Source organism: Athene noctua, chromosome 2 (genome assembly GCF_965140245.1).
Source record: "Athene noctua chromosome 2, bAthNoc1.hap1.1, whole genome shotgun sequence".
Lineage (NCBI taxonomy): Eukaryota > Metazoa > Chordata > Aves > Strigiformes > Strigidae > Athene > Athene noctua.
The window spans coordinates 124,249,776-124,267,878 of record NC_134038.1 but is presented as its reverse complement, the minus strand read 5'-3'; the positions used below and the strand labels follow the sequence as shown (position 1 = coordinate 124,267,878).

Genomic DNA, 18,103 nt, shown 5'->3' with positions numbered 1-18,103 from the left:
CATATAAAGCAAATAGCAAGAATCATAAGCTTAAACTAAAACAAGATGATTTGAGTTTACTGCTCTTAAAATACTGTTCTCTTATTTGGCGAAGCAGGAACTGAAGATACTGGAAGCACCTACTGACTTTTAATAAATAGACCGCATTGGCAGATATGCCTATGTAATTTCCTGCTCTTCAGAGTTTTATGACCTCTTCAGGCCTGAGTCTCTGTCTTTTACTGCAACTCTCCATCTGCTGAAGCAAATGAATCTTGAAACAAATAGTTGTAAGTAGCAAAGTAGCTTTGTTGCTCTCCCTTAGCAAACTATTACCAGCTTCCTCAGAATTCTTCATTAGGACACCTGAAGTGACGCATTTTTGAAGAGGGTTTAATTATAGGTCTAGTGGAACATGAATAAAGAAGAAACTCAGCAGGCATACAGCTGGTGAAGCAAATTAGACAAAGTTCTTTGTTGAAAGAGGTATCTTTTTTTAAACATGGATACTCAAAAAGATCTCTCATAAGTTTATCCAACAGTTTTAGCAAAGAAATTCCCTACCCTTTTCACCCCATAATGATAATACAAATCAGAAACATTCTCAACTGAATATCAGTCCAGGCTCAATCTGTATTTCAGTAGGGGAGGTAATTTGTTTTGCAGATGGCTTTGTAAGAGACATGTTTTTCCTTTTCTTTTTTTTTTTTTTTTTTGTTAAGACTTGACTAAAACAGGGAAAAAAACCTTTTACCTTTTCATCCTTTGATTTTCAGTGTTTCTCTAGGAAAAAAAGAATCTGTTGGTTTGGTTTTCGTTTTTTTTTTTTTTTTTTTTAATTTGGTAATAATACATGACATTTTGTCATGTATCTCTTTTTTTCAGAATGAAAAAAATAGTGATGCAGGCAATTATACTCTTAGGCTTTAGAACACATTTTGAAACAATAATTTTAAAATTTCAAACATACACGGACATCATGATTTATCATTGATTTAAAAAAAATTTTTTTTTAAGATCTAGGTGATGGAATTTTTGAGAAAGGCAAGGTAATCATTTTACCCTTTAGTGAAAGGGGTTTGTTGTAGATATTATTTTACTTTTTTTCCCAAAGGCATTTGGTATGATATCACATGGAAGTTCTTAGTTCAGCTAGGGAAAATGGTTATTAACAGAAGAATTGTAATGGATGTGGCAAGACTGTGAAAGAGAAACTGGAAGTAGCTTCCCTCCAAGCAAATAGAAATTCTCATAACTGGATTTGGAAATGGTCTTTTTTAGTATTTCTGTAATAAATTTGTCATAAAAAAATGGGAGTATGCCAGTAAATTCTTCTGCTTTACTGATGATTCTGTTTAATTTGTGTCAGAGGAGGACTAGAAAATAATGTAAAAAATAATTAGGAGATGGTGGAGTATGAAAAAGACATGAAATAATACAAAGTTAAATTTCACACATTTTGTGACTGATAGCCAAAATTTCTGCTTCTAAGCTAAAAAACCCCATCATCTGCCTATTTACTGCAGAAAGACTGGACCTTAAAAATGTGTGACAGATGTGGAAATGGCAAATGTGCTGCTAAAAGGTAGAAGAAATGGCTTTTTCAGTGGTCAGAAGGAAGTATGCTGGTATAACTGAACATAAAATATTGCATAATGTTCTGATAATTCATTTGCAATAAAATTAATTCAAATTGCAACAGGTGCAGAGGAGGCCTATTTGGGATGAAAAGAGACAATTTATCCTCAGGGAGGCAGGATAAATTTCTTTAGTCTCACAAAATAAAGTCTGAAAGAAGATGTAATAGCTGTCTATAAATATATTTAGGCAGAAAAAACAAAGAAGAGGAGATATTTGAGGTAAAGAACAAACAGTTATACATTGACCATGAATAAATTTATGCTGTAAATATGAAGATCAGTAACCGATAAAGCAGTGAGGTTCTGAATGTGCTTCCCTTGCAGAGTCAAAGAGCTCTCTGAAGAGTGTGTACCTAAAATTTATGATACATTATATAGCGGATGCATGTGGCTGTGAGGTGCTGGAGTCCTAACTCCAGTATAACTGCTGCATAACTTAAACTGCTGCTTTCAGGTCCTGTTGTCCAGTACTGTGGAGAATAGTGTTTTGTCCATCTTAGGAGGTGATGAATGTGCCCTCTAACACTGCTCAGTCAATCTTCCACAGATAAACACCTGCAGGAGCAATGCAAGGGAAAGGTGTTGCCCAAAGTCTGCGGCTGGAGATGTAGGAGAAATAGACATGTTCACAGGAAATCCACTCTTTTTTTGTCATGTTCTGGTCTTGCAATTCCCTTTCTGCCATGATCAGAAAAGACACTTAAATCATGCGTGCTCGACTCTTAAAACAAATGCGACAGTTTCTGCTGCCTGGAGAGCATCCCAATGGGACTTTGTCCAGGAGCCTTGGTTTGCAGTGTCACCAGCAGTGCTGTTTGTGGGCACGGGCTATATCATAACTTTGCTGTTTCTGCTCCAGCTGAACCAATGAGAGCTGTTCCTTAGCATCATAGTTGCATGTCTAACCTGCTGGCTTCTGCGGAGACTTTATGGCATGGCTGTTTAACTACGGATTTCACTCTAGGTTTTTATATAATGATACCGTGATAGGTACTTATATGACCCTGCTGTATCCCTCTGCAATCTGTCCAGACCTTGCAGCATGGTTTTAAATACTGAGAGGGTGGCTGGTCATTGGTTTTTAAAACCACCGTGGCCCCTGTGTAGTGGAGGATTGAAAATGAAGCACTGTGTTTGAGCCCTTCAAGAATTCCCCTGAAGGGATGTCATGCACATCAGACAACCCATTCCCTAATCCTGTACTGAAGTTATGCTCGAGTACCGCATTTAGATCTTGTTGGCTCTTGAAGGTGAAGTAATTTCAGTTACGTGACTAATGCCTGTGTAATTACAAAGTTGGTGTGATAACAATTAGTAAAATTTTATCATTATGTATTAGGCTTTTAACTAGCAAAAGCAGTTTAAAGCTAATCCAGAAATGTAATGTAATTAAGAAGAATCTAGGGATATTTAAAAAAAAAAAAAAAAAAGAGGGGTGGAGGTGTGTGTGTCCCAGCACCCACTGACAGAAAAAGAGAAAGCAACCTTTGAAAGGACAAATTGGCATTTGAATTTGAAAAACCTAGTGAGAGGCTCCTTACTATGTGCCATTCCTCCCTTTTCAGAAATGTCATTTAGGCAAAAGAAACCAGAAAGGCTTAAAATACGGTTTGGTAGCAAAGACGATCTTGAAAAAATGGTGGCCAGAAAAGCTGTTTCAGAGAGACCAGGGAAATGTAGCTCCAAAAGCTTGCTGGTGTGGTAAACTTGAGAAGCTAGCTGATCAGTCTAACAAAGGTAACTGTACTGTTGGAGTTGCTGATAGTATGTTCTCTTACTTTTGTCTTTTGGGAGCTTGTTTCAGTCTTGCAAATTTGTTCACAGGGGACAAAGAGCACTAAACCACTCTTCCACTGTCCAGTGTCTCACTGTCTTCTTTCAGAGTGTCCAAGGGATAACACAGCTGTACAGGTTGGTTTAAAAGTTGGAAAACAGATTTAGGAATATCTGTGTGACAGAGGCATCTACCCATCATCAAACTAACTTTGAAAGCTCTGTCATGGGCTGCTAAGTAACAGCGTCAGTTCCTAGGGTTCCCTGGAAGTTTGCAACTTTAACATATTGTTAAGGCCCATGTACTATGTGTATTTTAAAAGAAATATGACTTAAAGACTACAGGTAATGAACACTGCAACATATAATTTCATCCTACAGTTGTATGATAGTCACCAAACCAATTTTCAGGAGATCCAGTTTCAATCCCCGTTCTTTCAAATACTGTCTGTGTGAAAGGACCTAACTGAAAATCAGTTTCTGTGCCTGGTCTCCAGCAGTTTTGAGAACAGTGTTTCCTTCTTTATGCCTTTTGTCTTTGAGGGTGGTGACAATTCTTAATGCGTTTGGATGATTTCTATAGCAAGGAAGCCTCCACCCTGGTTCAAATCACAGAGGGAGTGAAATCGCAATTGTGTTGTTTGGGCTCCAGGACGTTCCTGTACTTCTCCACAAATAACAACCTATCTCTAAAGACTTTAGGAAGAAAGGAAAGGAAGGCCAAGGGAGCTTTTACCCTGCCCCGTCAATACCAATTACACACATTTTTGCATCATGTGAAGAGAAGCTCTAGGAGCTGTAGGAGCACTTCAGGACTTCCAGAAAAGGCATATGTTGCAGCAATTGTTTGAAATACACGTGTCATCTAGGAGTTGATTTTTGGTAGTACATCATTTAAGGTAAATAATTTTTTTTACTGTGTATCTAAAATCTGTCAGGTAATCTGAACATCTGAGAAGCCAAACTTCCAATTCCATGTTAGTTTGATATTGAATTATTTCTTTTGCTTCTAACTCAGTCTTTTTTCTTTGGTTTGCTGAACCACTGATTAGTTGTACAGTATGATATCCCATGTCATTATTAGCATCCAAACACTGATTATAGGGCAGCAGATGTCAGAAAAGCATTATAGTAATAAGGACATGAGTGTATCAGCCAAATTTTGCTCTGGTGAAAACTTCTTCGTTATGAGGAACAAGTGCTGCAGTGTTTTGCCTGACGCTAGTTTATGAAGTTCTTCAAAGTTATTTTTATCAGTGTAATTGTAGAAAACAAGGATGTGAAATTTTAGATTTTCTTTGGTGATGTTGGAATATATTTTTCCTACTCCAGTGTATAGACTGAACAAGCAATAGATTCACTCTGGTACAGTGTCCAGGTTTTTGTAATAGTACTGGTAACAGACCTGTACCCCTGCCTTCATGAGTCAAGCTTTACCATGCAACTGACTCCAAAATTAAATGCCATGAATCTCAAGAAATCATGGGATTTGTTAAGAAATAATAATACTGGCATTTTTTGTTTGCTTCTTGTGTAATTTCTGTGTTGTCCAGACAATTTTTTATTTTTCCTCTGGAAGCCAAAGAGTAAAAGCTGCAGTCTTTACTCAGTGGCAGGACTTTTGTAATTGATCTTTTAGAAAGTGAAGTATGTGTGAGCTAATGGCATTTATGTGTGAAAGCCCAGTAGTGTATTAAGCCTATTTAATTTCTTGTCATTATTTGGCCACCTTTGTCCACTGGGTCTTAGATACTCTGAGTAGTCTGTATTGCTTTTCTATTTGAAGGTCTCTCCGCACACTTGTTAGCCTGTAACTTAGCTTGCATTGCTATACTCTAGGCTGATAATCCTTTCTCTAAGCCTTCCTCACTGGTGCTGCACCTTGCTGCAGAGATAGATGGTTTTGCATCCCTATATGATACATGGTGTGCATTCTGTCTAGCCTGGGACTGAAGAATGACTAAATTCTCTCATTTAGGCAAACATTGTCTCAGCTTCTGTGGCTACAGGATTTGGATGATGGAATTTTCACACAGTTGACATTTAGCTTTAATGAGTGCACTGGTTACACGTAGCACTAAATGGCAAACGGTGCAAACAGCTGTCCTCTCACCCTAACTTCAGAGCATCAGTGACAAAGTTCATTTGGTGGTGAGGAAACTCTGAAGGCAAACAATAAGGTTATCACACCACAATCTGCTAACATCTGAAACAGGAACATAGAGTGGGGTCTACTCTTCATGTGAGGAGTATGAGGCTCTTCTAGTATTTTAATTTAGCACTGGATGTCCTCAGAAGCTGGCTTCATGGCTGAGAAGTCCACAAATTTCCATACTGGCCCTGGAAAGAAAAGTTGTTCTGTTTTCTTCTCTCTATGATCCTATGGCGTCATAGTATTTATGAATTGAATTTTTAATTCAGTAAGACCTTTCTTCCCCTCCCTACAACTTACATTAAAATATTTCTTGCTCTTTATGTGTCAGACTGTGATCTGCTTTGTTGTCTGGCTTCCATTTAAATCTTCATCAGTTCAAAGCCAGAGACTGTGGCTATTCACACAGCACTGCTATGACATCTGGGGCGTTTATACATGTCATGTCCCTCTTATCCAGTGTTTTGTGGTTAAGTTCTGAAAACTGCAGATACTGCAAGGCTCTTAAAACACTGCTAAGGTATGTGAAGATTCTGGACAGCCCTTTCAAAGGGCGATGAGGATTTCTTAAAATACCATTTTTTTTTCAGGTATATGTTTTATATATAGTAAAGTTGAATTTGTATGTGTGCATGTGCAAGTACTGACACATAGTTTTCCCAAAAGATTGCTTATATATTTTATCTTCTTCTGCTTTCTTTATTTACATCTCACTTACTGTAACCTTTATGTCACTGCATTGTATCTTCTTGTCTGATGGATTTTATTTTAGGCAACCTGGGGATGAGTGTTCAAGAAAATCACCACTGTGATTCTAAGGCTTCAATTATCTCCTGGGGCTCTGCTTTTGGAAGCATACTTTCACAGTTTCTGACTTCATGAGAAGCTTCTGATTGAATAATAGCCTTGAATTCCATTAGGAACCATGTGTTTTTTCTGAGCAAAATATGGAGAAGGTGTCTATTTTCCCATAAGCAACCTGCTTAATTTTCTTGCAGTCTATCTCCATGTTACACATGTGCTGCTCCTGTTGTCATTCATTAATTTTCCTTTTGAGATGCTTGTTAAGTCATTATTTTCTGCCAAGTCCTGAAGAATATATTTATATAGGATTTTTTTCCAACTCTTCCTTCTTTCTGTGAATTAATTATGAATTGAATCGTTTGTTATCTGCTTGTCTATGTTCCAAGCAAATGATAATTGGATGTGCATTTGATTGCATCAGTTATTATTTTATGTATTTCAATTTCTGGAATAATGATAGTTTGACAAGTGCTGTCCATTCTTCTGCATCTCAAAGAGTGCATGCTCAGAGAAGGGACATTACAGAGAAAACATGCACCGCAGCTGAACGTGCTATGTGATTATCTATTGAAGGACCAGTATGGCTTCTTTCCTTTGGCATCCAGCTATAACAGAGTTTTAGTTAACCTGTTGAAAAGAGTGTATAAATAAAGTATATATTTCCATGATACAGATTAGGGAAACGAGTGCATATGACTCGGTGTACTGTATTGGTTGTTTTGTAACTGTGATTAACTATGGCTACTTTTGTGGGACTGTTGTAGAATTGGAAGCGTATTCTTTCTTGTTTTGAAGAGTCTTTAGTGCTGATAGATGACAGCAAAATGAGAGAAGCAGAAACTTGTATGGTTATGAAAGAGTCTGAACTATGGTACAGTGAGCCATGATTGCTCTCTCTAGCATGTCAGGTTGCCTCATGGGATTTGCCTGTCTGCACGTTTGTTCTGTCACTGGCTGCTTCACTAAGGCTCCCAGCAAACACAGTAACTGGGAGTGTAGAGGGTGGTTTGAGCTCATATCTTCAGAGATATTTAAGCATGTTACAACAATAGGATTTTTGTACCTAAATACCTTTCAGGATCTAAGTCTTTCTCTTTTTTTTGCAATACATGTGCATACAGAGAAGTTCATCAAGAGAGACTTAGTGTTGAGCACTTTGGTCCCTGTCCAACTTAACCTTCAAACTTGTACTCAGTTGTCAAGCTCTTGGGTAATCCCATTGAAATACCTGTGAGTCCTTGGCTGGAACAGAATGGACTTGGCATCCTTTAGCCTGGCACTGTAGAAAACTACTTGTCTAGCCAGAAATTGTTCATCACAAGTCCAGAAAAACAACCGTGATTGCCAACTCTTCTTGTGTCCTTTGGGTCACTGAATAGTTACTGGACAATAATGATATTTTATATCTGATGACCCAGACGTTAAAGGTTATGTCACCATTACTAAAGTGTCTCTCTAGTGGGGACTCATTGAGCACTCACTGGTGTCTGCTGATTGTCTTTCTGGGTCAGTGGCTGGTAAGTCCTTTCAGATTCATTGAAATGTTGGCAGTTCAGGCTCTTTTATATAAAACAGTGTTGTGCCTCGCCTAAAAATGAGCAAATGGGAAGCTATTGATTTCACAGCCTGTTCACTTTACTGAGCCTGATGGTGGATGAACAGAAGGAATGCACTAGGTAAACTTAATCCAAGGTCTCAGTAAGCATTTCACATAGCCTAGTGAACAGCAGATACCATGCTCTGCCCAGTCTGGACATGGTATGTTGTCTGTGTGTCGTAGGTGCCATCTTGTCACTCTTGAACAGATTACTTGTAAAGATGAGATGTTTATTATGTTTTAATTACCTTGTGCCATGCTGCTGGGATTTCTCTTCTCAATCCTGAGTCACAGAATAGCAGTGGAGACTGAATTCTCTTTTGTTGGTATGCCTGCTGCTGCCTGGAAAAGGGTCTGGTTGTTGTTGCACATAAATAATTAAAGGAGGAAATATTTTCAGTCTCCACATTATCACAGATGTAAAATGAAGATGCTGTATTCTGCAGCCAGTGTTTTTGGCTTGAGTGCACTCATATTCTCTGAAATGTGATAACTATTTAATGTTTTGACTTTACCCTTTTATGGGAAAAAGGTAATGTTTGCCTTCTGTTGATAATGGACTTTTTGCATGGCGCCTGGAGGAAGCATTGTTTCAGTTCTCAGGTCTGACATTTCATAGATGTCTTCTATGTTGTTGGAGAAAAGAAGGGATGGCTAAGAGATGTTAGCTGAAAGTGCCAATAGATGTCTGCAAATTACAGCTCAAATACTGTGATTACAAAGGCCAAGCCAGGTGTGGCAGTGTGTGACAACAGGAGGTGCTCTCTGGTTTGATTTTTACAAAGCTTAACAAAGTAATGGCCCCTGCATGCTTGCCTGGGAAAGTAACTTGTTAGAAAAATTACACGTAATTCTAAATAACCACAGCTGGGTTGTGTTTGCTTGTTGTTGTTTTTCCTTTTAAATGGGTTTAATTAATAGTTTTATTATTTTCCTTCAGGGCTTGGTCATGCACCATAAAAGTAACTGGGCTTTTTTCCAGTGACTTGAATGTGACCTGCTCTACAGTTAGCTTTAAATTAGCTGCTAACATAAGGCAGTGAAACCAGTACTGGAGACTGAAGTTGCTGTACTGCCTCCAAGAGAAATGTTAAGGAAGTCCTGAGTTTTTGTTAAATGATGATTTATACCCTCATAAATCAGCCACCTAATTCTTCCATCTTTCAAAGTTTAGGTGGATGTTGAAATAGATCCAGGTCACCCAGATAACATTTTGCAAACTCACTTATGTTCAGCATCTTCCATCTGAGGACAGAACTTGCCTTCTGTGTTTCCCCTGTCTCCCAGGGGTAATGTGGATACATGTTCTCATATTTACCTTCTAAGTAGAATAACTCCATTTAGAGTTACTATATTCTCTGAAGATACAAACTACTAAACCAGTTTAGTCTGAGACTCGACAGCTGAAGCACCTTTCAAAAGCTGAGACATAAAATAAAATGATTAAGGGGATGGTGTGCCCTTTTGCCTCTATAATTTCCCAAGTAAAATTCAAGGCTCCTGGCAGTAGCGAGAGGCAGCAGAAGAATCTGTTGCAATTGCTGGAAAAGACAAATTTTACCAACATTGGTCATTTAGTTTAAAGTGTGGAAAACAGAATAAGCAAAAATGTGATTTAACATGACTTAAGAAATAATTTTGCTATCTGTTCTTACCAACATAGCTCCATTTAGTCCTATCTGTATGAGAGTTTTTTTAGGGAAAAGACCCAGTAAACTCTCCAGCAGTCTTTGTTTATGGTTATGGATAGTCATTTCAGCCATTGAAATTCTTTGGGTGCTCCTGAATTAGCAGTACCCATGACTGGAAATGCTTAGCAGGTCTCCTAGAGCCCTAGCTGCAGTAGTTGTGGCAAACAAATTACTATCCTGAGGTGCAAGCAAACTGGATACCTGATTTCTTCCCTCTTATGTTATTCCCAGTCATCCTGATGATCAGGATGGGTAACATAGGATTTCATTGTGTGCCATTCTAGGGCTTTTTGTAAAGGTGCCTTTTGATGTTGCATTTTCAGTGTATTTGAGGTTGTATATTATTCGCTTTTTAGAAATAGTCATTCTAGTCTTTTGTTTAACCCAGGTAGCCACCTGGCTTGCCTTGCCGTATCTGTTCTTGGTATATTACCTGTGCTTTTTACTTCTGTTGTTCTCTAAAGGTGTATCAGTGACTGTCCTTTGCTTGAATGCTGAATTAATTTGAGGTCATCCTATCAAAAATCAAAAGACAAGGGGGTTCAGAAATGAGCTAGAAAATAATTGGGGGTTGAAAGACCTGCCAAGATGGACAGTATATCTTTGTCTTGGACTCTTTAGTTATGAAAGGCACCAACTGAGGAAAGATAGAAAAACTAACAAGGATGGAGCGTGCAAATCAAACACCGTGGTTCTGTCTTCTTGTACTATTGGAAAGGCATATGCAGTAAAACTGAGAGGAACAAATAAAAAAGCTGAAGAAAACAAGAAGGTGTGATTTTTTGGTGTTGTTTTGGTTTTTGTCTGACTCATGTTTAACCTCAGAGAACTCACTGCCAAAAGTTATGGAGTCTGAGAGCTCTGCTGAATTTCAAAGAGAGTAGGTCCCTTACAAGGATAATGTGAACATCCCCAACTAGGCAATAAAATTGTGCTTCAGGAGTATGTACCATTCTTAGGGCTGTGATATATAAAATTCTTAAATGCTGTTATTTCACAGGAACTTAATTTTCCTCAGAGACTATGAATATACCTTCTTTCCTGATATTCTGCAGAAGAGCATTAACTGTTAAACAACTTGAAAGTTTTAAAGAGTTTGATCTGCCTAAGGAAATGCAAACCACTCATTGTTCACATTTTTAGCTCTATGTATTATGTATTGGAGTAGTTGGGCACTGGGTAAAGACTTTTTTTTAATAATGGTTTATTGGACAACTGTTGGACTTGCTTTAGATGTGGCATGATGAATTCTGGATCCTTTTTTCCCCCTACATCTGTACAGAATTCCTATACAGATTTTATTTACACATTTTAATTTACCACTCAGATACTGAATGGAGATACAAAAGACATTATAAACAAACTTTGTATTAGTGGGACTGGGGGACAAAAAGCTATGAATATGGAGTTGTTTTTGTAATTAGTGTGACTTTAAATCAGTCATTTTTTAAAAGTTTGGGTAACAAAATTATATTAACGTGGGATATTCTGATTAGACATTAAGATTTTTCTTTTTACCATAAGCATGATCAAATACTGGAATAGGATGCACAGAGAAGTTGTGGTATCTCTGTCCTTGGAGGTTCTCAAGACTCAACTGGACATGGGCTTGAGCAGCCTGATCTAAACAGACCTGCTTTGGGCAGGGGTTGGACTAGATGATACTGGAAGTCCTATCTGACCTCAATTATTCTGTGATTCTGTGATTCCACTTACCATTTTGAAGAAACTCACTGCTAACCATGCATTCAATGAAAATGAGTTCTCTCCCACAATGTGGTGAGATTACAAAGGTTTCTAGTGGAAGGTGCATTATACAACATACATTTATAAACCGTTACTGTCTCCATAACATCTGAAAAACTATGCTCTTACTGAATTATTAAAAAGGTTATTCAGGGATTTATCTGAAGCAATGCAAGAAGAAGAAAAAAAAATACATGTAAGACTTACTGAAATAAAAATTAAGTAAGACCATCTTCCCTGTAAATGCTGTGCAGTCAATAGAATGGAGTTATAAGTAACATTGCACACCTGTTGATTCTGTCACGAAGCAACTATTATTCAATGCATTGATTGGACTCCCCATTTCTGAAATGCTTCAGAATTTTGTTTGCAAAATGTGTTTTACCAGGCTGTCAGTTTATGGGGAAAGATGGAAGCAAAAGACCTTTTTTGGTGGAAAAAGGGCAACAGAAATAACAGCTGCTGTTACAGCTGGTGAATGCGGTAGGTAGCCATAACATTTTCAAAAATTAGTAAGAATTCAGGACAGCATAGGGCAGGTGCAAGCCAGGTTAGAATGAAATCAAGTCAGAGGAGACTCTTCAGCTTCATAAATTAGGTGATTATTTCTGTGATGCATCCTGTTCAAGAATATGGTACCTTGGGATCCAGTTATATTTTCACAAATTAATGGCTGGGTCTTGGCAGTGCATTTTGACTCTCTTTGGGAGCAAAGCCAAGGATATTTTATTGAAATGGAATCACCTTTGCACCTCTCTTCGGTCTGTTGTTGGCCATATGTATGCCTAAGTCATCTCTGTAACGTAGCTGATCAAATACAATAAAACAATTACAGGGTGCATTCCCAGGTACAAATTACTTTCTACAGACCACTTGTGTTAAATTCCTCTACAAATAGCCCCATTTCTTGGTCTTGCTCCAGCTGGCCCGGCTCAGCACTATTCAGTATTCTGGTTTTCACTTAACTCTCACTTGCAGCATCCTTCAGAAATGAGTAGCAGATGCCCAGTTTGATGGTGCAGGTCCTCTGATCATTGAGTGCATATGGTCTTCAGTCATTCTGTCTCAATAATTGAAAGTACTGTCAGATGAGAAAACAACAAAACCTTGCTAAGACCCTAGAAAAAATTGTTTCAGCCTAATCATCTGGATGAATTTTCAGCTTACAAACAGTTCCTCTGCACATTTATCATCTTCTGTCCAGGGAAAGTCCGTCTGTACTGATAGCTCTCGGCTTTTCTTCCTGAGTGCCTCAGCCTACTCACCATTTTTTTTAACTTTGCTGTCATCTTGTATTTCATGTAAAGAGTATTTTAGTTAGTAATCTAACTTCTTGGTAATGAAGAATTTCCTTCTTATCTCCTTGCCTTTTGGTGGAATTTATGGTATTCATACGTATGGAAATAGTTATTGTCTGGCCATCTGTTCATGCTATTGAACAGAAAAACGGTGTTGGTGGAATAAGAAAGTTTTTTTGGAACCCTCTCTGCCAAAAATGATGGTTGTCATTTTTGGCAATTGCCAGCCTTGCATTTCCATATTGAACCCACTGAAATGGAAACTCATCTTTTGTACTGATACGTTTAGTCTTTTTTTTACTTCACTATAAAGATATACTTCATGTAAGATTACTTCACCTGGATCTTTCAGAAATACCAATATTAAGCCCTTGACCCATTTGGATGTGGGAGATCAAGAAGGAAAGCAAGAAAGGAGCTGAAACGTGGTGCAAGTAATTAAAAGGTTGCTTGCATCTGCTTTTATCACATGGCACGGAAAACTTCTTACAGCATCGGTCAGAGAATACTTCACAGCTGATTTTTCCATGGTATGTCACACTATATTGTTAAGAGAAATATCTTTAGGGTTGTATCACTCCTAGGCAGTACAGGGGTCAAAGGAATGATCTGTACAGAGGGCAATAAAAAAGCAGTTTTCTCAAGTTACTTAACATGTTAGAAACTGAGACAGCAGTTTCTATTCCTGATTCAGCAGCAGATAATACAGAGCAGAGTGAAACATGGAATAATGAATGCTAAATTACAAAGTTTTGACTTGGGGATTTGACTCTTCTATCAAAGAGTTGCAGAAGTTACTAGTTAATGAGAAGTGATGGGACTTGAAATGGTATTTGAAAGAACTGTGGGAACAAAGAGGCACAAACTCCAATTACATAGTTGATAGCAGTTTGCTGAGATGAATTATGGGAACACGAAAGGTCTGATATTTGGGATACAAGAGGAGTACTTTTCTGGTAAAATTAATTGGTTCTGATAGATTAGATAAATGGGATCTTTTAGAGCTTTCCTGAATCTGAAGAGAGCTGCAATCTACAAGGAAAAATATGTTGTGGGAGATGAATATTAGAAATCCTATTTTTACAGTTAGCTTCTTTTTTAAGAAGTTGGTTGGACAAAAAGAAGCAAATTGTGTGCAGTAAGTCATAACTTTTTTATTCTGAATTTTATATCCTTTTGTGATATATAAATATAATGCATAGGCTTAAGAGCACCCTCATTCTTCTCTGAAGTGCATTCTGATTAATTCCAGGTTGGATATAGGGAGACACTTGTTTCAATATCAAAAATTGTTGTACAGGAAAGGCAAGGATCATATAAACTTGCATCTGTTCTTATTTTCTACTGATTCAATCGTGCTCAGGCTTTGAGGAGATTTATAGCTAGACACTTGAGAAATGCTAGTAAAATATTCAGTGAAATAAGAATAATAATTACCATGAGAGCAACAGTGAAAAGGCTTGTTGCCAGTTCCACAGACGTCAACTAATCAGAATAATTTGTGTCTTGGACACATTTCAGAAAGGCCGTTTATATAACAACTCCAAGTGAACTGTCTCATTTAGGAGCTCTTCTCTTTGTTGCTAATTTATCAGCTTTCATTCTGAGAAAACAGAAGATGCTGCTAATAGTTTTAAAGAATTATGTAGTAAAGACCAGAGATGAAATGCAGAGCTTTTATTAGCCAGAGCTGTGATTTTCTAACTGATGGAGGGATAGGTTCTGTTTCTCACCTATGTGTCATACTTCATTGACAGTAATAGCTGTGTTCCACATTCCTGTCTTTCAGAAACTCCTTTCTGCAAAGATCAGTGTATGGCCTCAAATGACAGAGATGGTGTTGATGGAAAACACCCTTCTCATAATCTTGAAACATTCCCGAATTACATCCACTGTTTCACAGAACCTCGCATCTGAAATGTCTCTAGGCTCCCTCTACGCTTCAATTAATAGTATTCACACCAGGTTCATTAAATTAGTGACTATTGACCATAGCCCATCCTCCAGGCCTTTGCTACAATTGCTACAAGAAAGATGAGTTGAAGCAATGAGTTTTGATTGCCCGAAGGTTAAGACTGAAATTCACTGGGCTTCAGTGTGACATGACTTCAGCACAGGTGCATGAAAAATGGAGAGTTGGGTACTACGTATACCGTGGTACTAGGCAGTGCAGCCTAATAGACTAGGGACTTTGTCCAAGAATTATGCATAGCTTTGCCCCAAAAGTATGTCACAAATAGTTTTGTACTATACATGCGTTAACTTTAAAACCAAACAGACTTTTTTGGAATACATTGTGTAACTCATATGAACAGCTGCATTGATGTCAAGCAGATTATCTGTAAAGAGTATTGGCTACAGTGCTGTGTTTATACAACATAAGAAACATTTTAGACTTTTAGAAGTAAATATTATCTTAAATTGCACAATAGCAAAGGTTATAGAGACAAACACTGTCCTAAAATCCCTTCAGCGATGAGAGGCTTAACACAGATTGTATAACACAGTTATAAAGAACAGGAATATTACTTGGGTGACAGTACACCTGAGGGGAAAAAAAACTGAGTTCATGGTGTAATGGAAGGGAAATAGGTATATTTTGTTCTGTAGCTATGGAACACTGAAACATTGAAAAGAAACTAAAGAAATGTATAGTTCTGTGCTCTCATCTGAGAACTCAGATGCTATTGCATATGCTAGGCATGTTTACTAATAAGTTGTCAACTTTGAAAAATCAGCTGAGAAATACTTACTAAATTTGCAGATGAAGCAAAGGTGAGAGGATTAAAAGTATGTTAGAGGGTTGGATTCAGGATGATCATGGCAAATGAGAGCAGCATTCTGAAAGAAAGAGAAGCCAATTCTATGTGAAAATGTGCAAGATTCTGTTCCTCAGAATAGAATCAGCACCATTACAGGAATGAGAAAAGATGGGCGAGACAGAGGATCCATATTAGAAGTTTTAAAGGCTAAAATGGATCCTACAAAGAAGAAGAATAAGAATATAAAGCTCTCTGTTCTCTTCTGAGCTCATACAGCCACAACAGAAATGCTGCATATGAGCTTGCACGTTGTAGTTCAGAAAGGATGCAAGCCAGCTAATGTGACCAACGGACACAGAGAAGATGTAGCAAATGTGACCTACATGTCTGGAAAGTGTGGAGAAATGTTAAAGGGCCTTGAGGAGAAAAACAGGAAGCAGACTGAAATGGAACACAAATATATTTTTCAGGTGCTTAAAAGGTAGTTGCAAAGGTAAAGACAATAGTTTGCTCTCCCTTTCCATTGTGGATAGGATAAGCAGTGCTGAGCTTAAATGGCAGCAGTGGGAGTAGAGGGTTAGGAAAACCCTTGTGACTGTATGAGCACTTAAGCTATACAGTAAATTGCATAATGACATGGAAGATCTCCACCGGTAGAGATACTTGAGAATGTATTAGACAAATGTCTGGCAAGAATATCTGAGCTATAATTGAGCCTGCTTCCATGCAGAGGGATGCTATAGATTTCCTCTTGCTAAATTTTCTGTGCCTTCTGTGAAATACATAAAAAAATACTCTCTTTGTCTTTCTTCAGTCATTTATCTTTCCCAGGTCATTTTAGTTAGAGGGATTTTGGTTGATTCTAGTGCTGAATAACTACTGCTGCCCAAATCTTGACTGTTGCTGCTTAGGTGGACCCTGTGATTGAAGCAGAGGAGTCCATGTATTCACCCTGGAAATCATCTCAATAGGCCCAGAGCAAAGATTTGTTGGAAAAACTGCATTAGAGTTGATAACCTGACAGCTAGGAGTGAAATATAGGCTTTTGCTGGTAGTTCTGAGACAAAACTGAGCAACAGTTTTTATCTGTTTTTGAAAAAATCTTTGGGAAGTTTTATTACTGGCTTATTATGGACAGACTTTATAAGATTAACATACTAAAATGTTGACAAGATGTCAGTCATTCTGTCAACACTGAATGACATAATGGAATTACCATAACTGGAGGAAAGCATAACAGTGTTTCATAATAGAAATTGGCACACCAACAGTTTAGGAAAACTTGTGAAGATTCATTGCTATTACCCTTCAGCTGTCACTGGGTTTGCCTTTCATTCCATTTTAAAATGTCAGTTATGGCTGTCTGTGTCCATATATACTGACAGAAGGGATTTGGGGTAAAGTTTGGGTTCCCCTGAGTCAATGGACTTTGCCAGTGTCATGCATGAGGTCAAGACTTTGTCTCCAGTCTTTTCTTTTTCTCCTCATGTAATAGTGGGACCTTTCTTCATTTGTATTCTTGCCTTCAGAATGGTAGATGGAAGTCCAGGGACTTTATGAAATCTGAGACTCATGGGAATTTTTCTTAAAGTAAGAAGAAATAAATCAGAACTGGAGCAGTGTTACATGAATGGGCTTCTGAGAGCTGGCTAGACGAGTGGCAAATGCCTTGTGCTTATTTCTGATACGATCTGATGCCGGAACTGAAATGTTCAATGCTGCCATAAATGTTCATGTCTTTTCCTCAGAGTAGTAAATAATGGATATGTTTGTGAGTGTCCTTCAGATACTCTGAATTCCAGGTTGTGTAATCACCCCAAGTTTCAAACTTGAGAATTAAAGCACATAATTTCAATTACTCCTCTGGGATAATTGTTGTCTTCTTCAACAAGAATTTAATTCCTTTTGTTGCTCAGCCAATCCTGAAGTATTAAGAACTTCTAATAACAAATAAAATTATTGAATTCATATTGTATTGAGTGAGTGTGGTGTCTTGTATAATCCAAAATGGTTTTGGTTGGATTTACATTCTGGGCTGTATTATTCAGCACCACCTCTAGCTCTCAATCTAGGCAGCTGCCCTGGCTCCCAACCTTTACCTGGCAAATACCCTCCTTCAGAAAGCTTGTGGTTGCAGGGACTAAAGAACAGGATGGAGCAGCTGCAGATCACTACATGTGTATCTTCTGGATCCAGTAGTATTTGATTACTTGAGAATTTAAGAGAACCCTAATCTCCCATTTGGTTTAATTAGATTTAAAATTTGGTCATTTTTAAGGGGCTGGCTGATTCAGCATTTGGTAGGTCTATCCCAAATCTGAGAGAGATGAAGCAAGCATCTGTCTTTACAGGTGCATTTAGCTTATTTGCTTAATTACTATTCCTTCCACAAACAAATAGTTATATTGCAGGTTTTGTTGTTTGCACTTTGATGGTACTACAGAGTCTTCAATTGAAGCTTTTAAAAGTTTTTTCCAAATGTAATTTTTCATTTTTAATCCTCCTTTGAACTTTGTTTTCTATAGTTTATCGAGTTCTTTTCAAGAAGCCATAGCAAATACAAAACCCCAACTGTTTTCCCTCTCTCAGAGACTGGTGGCTAATTATGTCAGTATCTTTTGAAAGTGAGTCAGAATCTGAGTGCTTCTCAAGCAAAACTAA

The 18,103-nt window shown here is 37.8% G+C and overlaps 1 protein-coding gene across 2 annotated transcripts in view; it reads left to right on the top strand.

Annotated features, from left to right (window-relative positions):
- PLXDC2 (plexin domain containing 2) overlaps window positions 1-18,103 on the top strand; it is a 279,425-nt gene that overhangs the window by 18,695 nt on the left and 242,627 nt on the right. Inside the window, exon 1 of one of the 2 annotated variants that reach the window (XM_074900174.1) lies at window positions 7,958-8,024. The exons of the other annotated variant lie outside the window; for it this stretch is intronic. Coding sequence (XP_074756275.1) covers window positions 8,003-8,024 — 22 coding nt within the window. The 5' untranslated portion in view covers window positions 7,958-8,002. Of the gene's footprint in view, window positions 1-7,957; window positions 8,025-18,103 lie in introns of those variants that run through there. 2 annotated transcript variants of the gene reach the window in all.